The sequence below is a fragment of the Pezoporus occidentalis genome, unplaced genomic scaffold (assembly GCF_034315485.1).
Source record: "Pezoporus occidentalis ecotype Australia unplaced genomic scaffold, CSIRO_AGI_Poc_V1 ctg19, whole genome shotgun sequence".
NCBI lineage: Eukaryota > Metazoa > Chordata > Aves > Psittaciformes > Psittacidae > Pezoporus > Pezoporus occidentalis.
The window spans coordinates 2,742,982-2,753,146 of NW_026913748.1; the positions used below are offsets into that span (position 1 = coordinate 2,742,982).

A 10,165-nucleotide genomic window follows, 5' to 3' on the forward strand; every position below is an offset into this window, starting at 1 on the left:
GAGATAGTGTTTTGAAAGCCAGCTCTGGTTTGAAGGGAGTGTCTCTTCCTTCACTCGGAAATCATAGACTGGTTTGGGTTGGAAAGGACCTTAAAGCTTATCCAGTTCCAACCCCCCTGCCATGGGCAGGGACTCCTTTCACTAGACCAGGTTGCTCCAAGCCCCGTCCAACTTGGCCTTGACCACTTCCAAGGGCAGCCACAGCTCCTCTCAGCCTGTCTTCATGGGAGAGGTGCGCCCACACTCTGAGCACCTTCAGTGGCCCTCCTCTGGACTGGGACACTGAGGAGGGAAACCCCTCTAGTTTGCAAAGCTCTGCTTTGGAGTGTACTTGATTTGACGGAAGATGAAGACTTGTAAGACAAACACCAAAAGAATTTGTTATCTACAACTTGCCTCTATGTGCAGATGAGAATTCAAATGCCTGCCCTTTATATGGCTTTGCTCTGCCCAGACCTGCATCAGGGCTTCTTAGCTTTTCTCCCTTGCCTATTATAAGGCTGTAACACTCTGTATCTTTTAGTACAGTTGGTCTCTTTACAAAGTTGAGTTTGCAAAAGCTTGCAGCTTTCCCTTTGGTCTGGTTGGATCGTCTTTACAGGCATGTAAATGTCTCTTCATTGTAGAGATGTAGAGAGAGTGCAAAGCCACTACTGTGGTGTAATGGAGTGAGTTGGGACAGGTCTAGCTGCTTTCTAGACAAGGGGTTTCCAAAGCATAGCTAGTGATGGCAGACACCAAGGAAGCAGTATTTGCTTGTCTTTACAACTATCACCCTTTCTCTTACAGATCCAAGTGTGGGACACAGCTGGTCAAGAACGCTTCCGGACAATAACCCAGTCTTATTACAGGAGTGCCCATGGGGCCATCCTTGCCTATGACCTTACTAGGAGGTCCACATTTGAATCCATTCCTCACTGGATTCATGAAATTGAAAAATATGGTGCTGCAAACTTGGTCATGATGTTAATTGGTAGGAATCTAATTTTAGATATTACATTATGTAGTTTTTAATATGTGTGTAAAATCCCCCTCGCTTTTCCTCCACTACTTGAAGCCTCTATAAACTACGTATTAAAGAAGAATGCAGTTTTGATTAAAAGAGATCAGAAAGTGTATCGGTTTGTCCTGAGCTTAAAGAAAATGAGGAAAGTCACAGCAGGACCAAGCTCATAGTACAGTGAAACCTTTTTCCTTGTTTCTTTCTTGCTGGAATAATACAACAAGCTTGCTAATCTAGCAAGCAAGGACAACTCTGAGGTTGAATTAGGTTGAATTTAGGTTGGAGTTGCAGTGAGCTTTACCCTATGCTCCTGATGTGCAGGAATTTAGCAGCTCAATAATTCAGGAAGGGGAATGCACAGAGCAACACAACTCCTAGTTCTCATCTTTCCTCTGTTCTTTTGATAAGCCTGCGCATTGGTCTGTAATGGGACTCTGATCAGGTAAGACAATAGACTGGGGACATGGCTTTTGCAGAGCATGAAATAGTCTGCTTGCATTCCTCCTCCTTGTTTCCTCCACTATATTCAGGAAGCTCTGCCCCTTCAGGAAAGGAATGGGTAGGAGCTGCTGGGAATGGAGCTTGTAGGAAGCAGTGTGGTTCTTTCCCTTTGTGTTTCAAGTTGTTATTGCTCTTCCCTCCCCCATGGAAGAAGCTGCAAGTGAGAGAACCGGTGTAATAAAATGACAGAACCTTTATTTACATTCCCCTGCTTCTGCCTGTTCTGCTGTGGCACTGTGCCGAGAGCAGCACGCGCAGCCACAGCAGCCCAAACCAGCTTTTGGAGACAGGCAGCAGAGCCCCACAGCACAGCCGGCATGGGTCCTAAGCATCTGCTTGTGCTCCTTGCAGATTACTGTGCTGTGGTAGTTCTTCCTGTTCTTCCTCTGCAAAAACAAACCCTGACCTGCATGTAACCACAGTGCTTGGAATGAGTCAAGAGGTGTTGGTGGGGGAATAAATAACTTTGGTAGGGCTTTTCTAACTCTTCTCATTAAGCTGAAGAGTAAGACCTACCTGTGTGTATTGTGAGGATTGATGGTGGTAGGATTTGTTATTTTTCTTTTAAGAAAGAAGGTCTGAAGTTGGTGAAAATGAAGCTTTTTAACAAGGATCCAGCTTGGTGCTTTCTTCCAGAGCTGGTGCTTTACTTACTGTGGCAGGAAGTCTTTGTATGTTTCATTACACACAGTCATGTTGTACACCTTTCTAGCATGAGGTTAACATAAAGTCCAACTTTCCCATCTGGAACTGAAGGAGGAAAGGAGGTTGGGAATCTTTTTAAGAAGGCAAATAACCCTCAAGCAAGACGTGTTTTTTGGGGTGGGTTGATGTTTTGGTTTCTTTTCCTTTTAGAAGAACTTAAAGGGACTTAATGGGAAGGGAGTTGGCTTATATTCGAATTCAAGATTTGAATTTGATGAAGGGTTGTCTTGAAACTATGAATGTAGACTTCAGCCAGGTACTGCATGTACCAGAACTGATGATAATTTCACATGTGCTGCAGCTGCTTAAATAGACAAAGGTATTTTATCTGAGGTGTTTCATGACCTCTGACGGATTTGAACTGCTTCAAGTGAAAGTTAAATTTAGACATGTGGAAACTTAGTAAGTATATATTTTAAGCATTATGGTGGCTGGTGTGAATGCTTGTCTTTTTTGACATAATCCATGGCTGATGTGTATAAACAGGTCATGTTAAAATCTGATTAAGTTAGCCAGGCTCTTTCTGGAGTTTAGTGGGGCTTTCTGGGGGGAGGAGATCTGCTTTAGGCTAACAACATTGCAGATCTTCAGAGCTGAGCACCCACCTTGAGATGAATTAGGGTGGCTTGACAATAGCATAACACATGTGGCTTCCACTGAAGGTTGAGCGAGGAATAAACCTTCGTGTAAAATTGCTTTGGTTTGCTGTGTACACATTGCTGTGTACAAGATTTCTATATTTTTTAGTATCTAAGTTAAAAGCTACTTAATGTTTTAGAACACTAGGGGATAGGGACCAAAAGTTGCTTCCAAATAATCCTCTGGCATCACTGCCTACAGCAAGTAAGTAGCTAAACACAGGGGTTTAGGTTTTGTTTGGATTTTAACTTATTTGCTAGCTGCAGTTTTGATCCACATTCTGTTTGTGGCTTACATCTTGGTTGTTGGTTGTTTTGTTGAGTTTTTTTTGCAGTAACTTCCATTCTTAACGTAAATCTATTGCTTAACAAAACTGAATTAATTTATTGAATTTAAAGATTAATTTGTTGAGAAACTAAGTTATTGAATTATGTATTTTCCTTCTTTTAAGGGAACAAATCGGATTCACTGGATAAGCGCCAAGTCCTGTTTGAAGATGCCTGCACATTGGCGGAGAAGCATGGGCTCTTAGCTGTGCTGGAGACATCGGCTAAAGAAGCTCAAAACATAGAGGAGGTGTTCATGCTAATGGCCAAGGAGCTAATAGCCCGTAATACCTTACAGCTTCATGGAGAGAACCCTCCAAACAGCATCTATCTAGATTCCAGGCCAGTGATTGCCAGTCCAAGTGTGGAGAAGAACCAGTGCCTCTGTTGAAGAGAGATTTCAGAAAGAACTTGAAAGTCATCATTCTTCTGAGGCTGTTGGATTTCACTTTAGTCAAGTGATGAGAGCGTGCTATGTGGCCTTGAGCCATCTCTCTTGATATCTCTACTTTGCAATTTAGCTGGTAAGCATCTTCAGAGATTGTTTCTGTTGGTAGCACAGGCTGCTTTGAACATGGCAGCTGATACTTTAACACAATCTTCTGAGCTGGGAGGACTCAGGGAGCTGTCAGCCCTTGCCTTAACCAAAGAGAACTGTAGAAATTACTGCCTTCTATTATCTCCTTAAGTGATGCTTCTGGCTGTGTCAGAAGATAAGTTTGCACCAGAGCTCTGTTTGATTTGACCCTTTTAAGCTATGTTGTTTGTTCTAGTGCAAGCACTTTACTTTTTGCTGGTAGCTTTAAAAAGCCTGACGTGCTTGGACAGCGCTAACCCACTGCTGCTTAAACTTTCATTTAGGGGCAGTTCTGATGTCAGGCATGTAACCACCCATCCCCAGGAACTGAGTTATATCTGTGCTGTCACCAGACAAACCTGGAGACATCCCTGGGGTTTCACAGCAGGCAGAGTGTGTTAGAAGAGGGTCCCAACCCTCTTCCTGGGGTGAGAAGAGCTGGTTTTTGTATTGCTCTGTAAGTACTGATTCCAGTAATTATCTCTGACCTGCTACATAGTCTTGCTAGGAGTAGTGAAGCTTCCAAGGCACTGGTAATGACCTAAATCAATGCTGGGGTGAAAGGAATTCCCCCCCCATGCACACCCTGTCTTGCTCTTGATGTGCTGATTTTAATCAAAAGCCGCCTGTAGTTTGCATGGTGGGCCAATGGCAGCTTGAAAGTATACCTGTAGATTTTCAAGGCAGTGTGAAGAAAGGTTTCAAGCTTCTGTAAAACTCAGCAAGAGGTGTAAGATGGTTTGATTATAGAATCTCACCTCAGAGCAGCAAGGGAATGGTATGGGGTATACCAGAAGGTTACCCCCAGGCAAGTGCGTAGGCTACTGCTATGGAGACGAAACATCCTGGTAGCAATAGAAGGGTTTGTATTGCTTCTCCCAAATGCAAGCTCTGCTACTGGAGACTAATTTCTGTGTACCAGAAGGAAGGGTTTGTGGTTGTAGTTTGGTTGGTTTTTGTTTGGGCTTGTTTTATTTTTCCCTGAAAATGGAAACAAAGAAAAGGAGGGAAGAAATACTATGCAGATATTTTTGACTGCAGTCCACGTGTACCAAAGTGTGCCACTTAGTTACTGTTAAGTTATGAAGTGGAACTCAAACTCTGTAATGATAAAACACAGCCTGGGTTACAGGCAAAGAAGCCCTGGGAAGGCTAGTATGCTGCTGGATTACCAGACGGCAGCCTACCCATGTTTCACAAGTTCTTGAGAAATAAGGGAAAAACATGTAGAAAGTATTTCTGGAAAATCTTGTCTGAGAAGCACAAAAAATAAAGCATAATGAATCATTGATTTATAGTCTAGTATTATTAATGCTTGCTCTGGCCAGGTTCTTTGCCATCACTTGCAAAGAGCAGGGGTTAATGCAGCTATGTGTAAACCAGTGGGGTGGTCTTCGGTGTTAGCCTTTAAGCCTTTTGCTATGGCCTGGTGTGGCAAAAGCATCCTCAGCATCTTCTTTCTGATGTTCAAAATCTTCGTTTGATCTTGATTTGTGTTGTGTTTCAGTTCACATATTTAACAGTTAACACCATAACTTTTCAAAATAGCTGAAGGAGTAGCAATACAGTTTCCATGCAACCAGTTTTGCCTCCTTTTGGCACTATGAGGATGGCTGAATGCAAATTTAATATTCTTGTGTGTTTAAAATCCAAACTAGTGCTGGTAGTAGTCTGTAATGTAGTATTTTTACTTTTTCTTTTCTTTTAGTATCTACACTTACACTGCTAGCAAACTTTGTATTTCAGATATACCAACAAATACTAATCTTCTAGGAGAGCTTAATAGAAAAGCATTGTGTTCATCTCCAGTTCCCTTTCATTAGCCACGAATTAGAGGATCTTGCCACCAGAGTATTAATCAGGTTTACTGCCTGGGAGACTGCTGTATGAAGTTATGCTGCTTACCCTCAGTATGGAGACTTCTGCAGGCTAATGCTTTCTTAACTGCCCAACACTGCCAAGTGACAGGGAGCTACTTGCAAGTAAGTTTTTCCTTGGCACACAGCTCTGCAACATGGGGTCAGGGAGAACAGCCTTGTGAATGTGCCCTGAGCTGCACTGCTCCTTTCCCTTTAGCAGGTGCAATAGGCTTCTCAATGTTCTTTCAAGAAACTAGACTTGAAAACCTACCTGTTGTGCAACTAAAACAGGAGTGTGACCTATCTTGGCTAGCTCTGACATCTTTCACAAGCCCTGTATACAGTACAGTGAATGGTTTCTATAGGGTCAGTTTTTGAGCTGCCCTGGAGTCACAGAATCATAGAACAGTTAGGGTTGGAAAGGACCTTAAGATCGTAAAGTTCCAACCCCCCTGCCATGGGCAGGGACACCTCACACTAAACCATGTCACCCAAGGCTCTGTCCAACCTGGCCTTGAACACCGCCAGGGATGGAGCATTCACAGCTTCCCTGGGAAACCTATTCCAGTGCCTCACCATCCTTACAGAAAAGAATTTCCTCCTTATATCCAATCTAAACTTCCTCTGTTTAAGTTTTAACCCGTTACCCCTTGTCCTATCACTGCAGTCCCTAATGAAGAGTCCCTCCTCAGCATCCCCATAGGCCCCCTTCAGATACTGGAAGGCTGCTATGAGGTCTCCACGCAGCCTTCTCTTCTCCAGGCTGAACAGCCCCAACTTTCTCAGCCTGTCTTCATACAGGAGGTGTTCCAGTCCCCTGATCATCCTCATGGCCCTCCTCTGGACTTGTTCCAGCAGTTCCATGTCCTTTTTATGTTGAGGACACCAGAACTGCACACAATACTCCAGGTGAGGTCTCACGAGAGCAGAGTAGAGGGGCAGGATCCTCCTTTGACCTGCTGGTCACGCTCCTTTTGATGCAGCCCAGGATACACTTGGCTTTTCAGTGAGCAAACACTGCCAGCTCATGTTAAGCTTCCCATCGAGTCACTGAAGAGCGAGCTGCAGCACTTGCTAACAAGAAGGTTCTTTAGAGTGTATGTTAGTAAACAGTATTATTCATGGTGTAACACATAAACTTTTTTCTTTTTAATCCCTTAATTACAGCATGTTATTCTAGACTGTATGATGATAAGCACAGTGTAAATGCTGCATTTGTGCCTTTCCCCACTGCAGAGCAGATGGAAGCATGCAGCTATGACAATGCAAGTAGCATTAACTGCTTATATTAACATTTTGTTCTCCCAGCACCATATGCAAATTCACTTGTATCAAGTGTAACTTAGAATCACAGAACGGTTTGGGTTGGAAGGGACCTTAAAGCTCATCCAGTTCCAAACCCCTGCTGTGGGCAGGGACACCTTTCACTAGACCAGCTTGCTCCAAGGCCCACCCACCTGGCCTTGAACACTGCCAGGGATGGGGCAGCCTCAGCTTCTCTGGGCTACCTGTGCCAGCGCCTCACCACCCTCACAGGGAAGAACTGCTTCCCAGTCCAGTATTGGATCTAAATCTCCCGTTTTCAGCCTAAAGCCATTACCCCTTGTCCTGTCACTACATGCCCTTGTTAAAAGTCCTCCAGATTTCTTGTAGGCCCCCTTTAAGTACTGGGGGCTGCTCTAAGGTCTCCCCTGAGCTTTCTTTCCTGGCTGAACAACCCTATCTCTCAGCCTGTCTCCATATGAGAGGTGATCCAGCCCTCTGAGCATCTTGGTGGCCCTCCTCTGGACTCAACCTGTTATCCTAAAAACCACTACTGCCCCACAGTTTTAAAAGCTGCACATCCAGCTTGAAGATGAGCTTATTTGTTAAGTTTTTATCTACTTAGAAGTATTTTACTTCTGTGTGTGACACATCACTTGCATGGATATTGCAGCCATGACAGATAAGACTGAAGCAGCAGCACTATCTGCATAACAGGGTAACAAAAGAAACCTACAAGTATATTAAAATGGAGTATACTGACACCTCCCAAAAGCTGATTGGCTTAAAAACATAGCTGCAACAAGGGGTGTGGAAGGCACATGGCACTGCCAACTTGGTCAAGCTTTCCTTCATACATACATCAGGCTCTTTGTAACAAAAGCTGAAGTTCTTATCTAATCATTCTAGTTAATGTTTAAAGTACATTTGGAAAGGAGACAAACAATTTTCAGGCCCTGAACAGAGAGAATGAGCTCTGTCTGGAGCCTCCTTTCATGAAGGAGATACATACCTGAGCTTTTGGATATGGAACAGAAAGGGAAGCTTACCTCTGCCCGGTGAGTGTTCCAACTACAGCCCTGTTTAAAAGTGCCCCTTTCCCATCTGTGGGCTGCCAGAAGGCACATTTTCAGCTATCTCAGTTCCCAGAAGACCACACCTGGCTGCAGGCAGCAGGGCTTCAATACTCACTGTTCAGTGTACCGACTCTTGAAGCCATTTTCAAGCAAGTGCGTTACAGACTAGAACTACAGCAGGCAAAGCAGGGATATTGGAATCCTGACAGCAGTTTTGGGCAGGCCAAGAGCCCTCACTACTTAAAGAGTACTGCAAATTTCAGTAGGAACTTGGTTTGAGAGCTAGGGCTTTAAAATCTCTTACAGGGCTTTCTCTAGTGCTGCTATTCCAAGCCCAACCTTAACTCAGCTGCTGGCACAGGCACTGCCTGTGCAATCACAAGCTGTTGCCAAACAGATGTTGACTCTGGCTTGATTGCAAGTTACATCATACCCATGGATAACAGCAACAGCAGCAAATTGGGGCAGTCTAGCATATTGGCAACCACACATTTCCTTGTGACTGCTGTGTCCATTAACATCACTCCTTACTGCAGTTTTCACTGCCAAGTCTGTCTAGTTCTGCTTATGCGAAGCAAGGCTTCCTACTACACCTCAATGCCTCTCCAGTGCTGGCACCATGCTGGCATCAGAGGAAAACTGACTTTGTAGCAAAGCGATTGTTATTTCTCAATCCTAAGGGACTACATGTGAATTCCCTTCTGTCTTCAACTGCTGCAGCATTAATAACTCCATCTATACAAGTTTTGTTCTCCACGAGACACCTCATACCTCAGGGTATCCTCCAAGCAGAAATCTATTTTGTACCTGCTGTATCAGGGAAAGAGTCATTCTGTATTTCACTAAATGAACCAGGCTCCCCTCAGGAAGATCACAAAATCAAGAGTAAGCTGTGCTATCACCATCAGAACTAAAGTAGCAGAGGTGGCAAGAAGCATGCTTTGCTTCTATGATCACATTCAGACCAATCAGAATGGGCAGCAAACCCTTAGTTTGCACTTACCGCAAGCTGCAAGATTTTGTATCAAACCATACATGTATATTACTGCATCGGGAGCAAAGTCAAGGCTCTGGTTTTAAATTAAGATTTTGCTGGTGGGAGTTTATGGAGTCTGAATTCCTTTTTCATCTTGACACTACTCTCGTTGGCCTCTTCAATTTTTGTACCTTAGGTATTTGCTGAAAGAATACGCAGCACAGCCTAAGTCATCACCCTCTTTTTTTTACACTAAAAGTTTGCCTTAATGTGACTGAACTCATTCCTGCCCTTGCAGAGAAAAAACACAGCAGCCTACACATTACTCTTTTCAAAGGCCCTACTCTTCAGTCATTCCCATATGCAGGGATGGGAGTGGAAGGCTTAATGCAACAGCAAGCTTGGAAGCAGGCCTACCACCAGCAAGTTTCAAACTGGAAGTGACACACAGCAGGAGTGCTGCATGACAAGTGCACGCAGCTCTTCAGCTTACAGAACAAGAACCACAGCTCACTTGAAAGCAACTACTTGCTATGATGCACATGACTACAGCAGTTGCCTTGCAGCTAGACAGAACAGCCACCGCCAAAGCAAATCACTTGTCTGCATGTCCTCAGACTCCCCTGTAACTCATACAGAAGCAAGGCTGAGAAGAGCAGCACCCACCATGGTGCCACATGTACACCCATACAGGAAGCAAAGCATGCCCTTTATGACACCTCAGGAAGGAAAGATGACCCATGTGAGAAGTTCCTTACCTTTTTCTGTCTTAGTAGAACACATCTGTGTTAAACCTGTGTTGAAACTCTAGGCCCATCTGTCTCACCTCAGTGCCAGCCAAGGTCATGGTGCAGACCTCCTGGAAACTATGCTAAGGCATATGGAGAGTAAGAGGGGGATTAGTGACAGCCAATATGGTTTCACCAAGGGGAAACCATACCTGACAAACTTGGTGGCCTTCTATGGTGGGATCATGGCACTGTTGGATACGGGAGGAACAACTGACCTGGATTTGTGCAAAGCATTTGACAGTCCACACAACATCCTTGTCTCCAAGTTGGAGAGACATGGATTAGATGATGGACCACTCCATGGATAAGGAATTGGCTGGATGACTGCACTCAAAGAGTTGAGGTCAACAGCATGCTGTCCAAGTGCAGATCAGTAACAAGTAATGTTTTTCTGTCCCTCAGGGGTGGGCACTGGGGCTAATTCTGTTCAACATCTTTGTCAGCAACAT

General features: G+C 44.2%; 1 protein-coding gene across 1 annotated transcript in view; it reads left to right on the forward strand.

Annotated features, from left to right (window-relative positions):
- Positions 1 to 5,042, forward strand: part of RAB19 (RAB19, member RAS oncogene family) — a 327,487-nt gene extending 322,445 nt beyond the window's left edge. Inside the window, exons 3-4 of the mRNA XM_062616440.1 lie at positions 790 to 973; positions 3,300 to 5,042. Of these exons, the coding sequence (XP_062472424.1) occupies positions 790 to 973; positions 3,300 to 3,565 (450 nt within the window). The 3' untranslated portion in view covers positions 3,566 to 5,042. The remainder of the gene's footprint in view (positions 1 to 789; positions 974 to 3,299) is intronic.
- Positions 5,043 to 10,165: the final 5,123 nt, after the last annotated feature.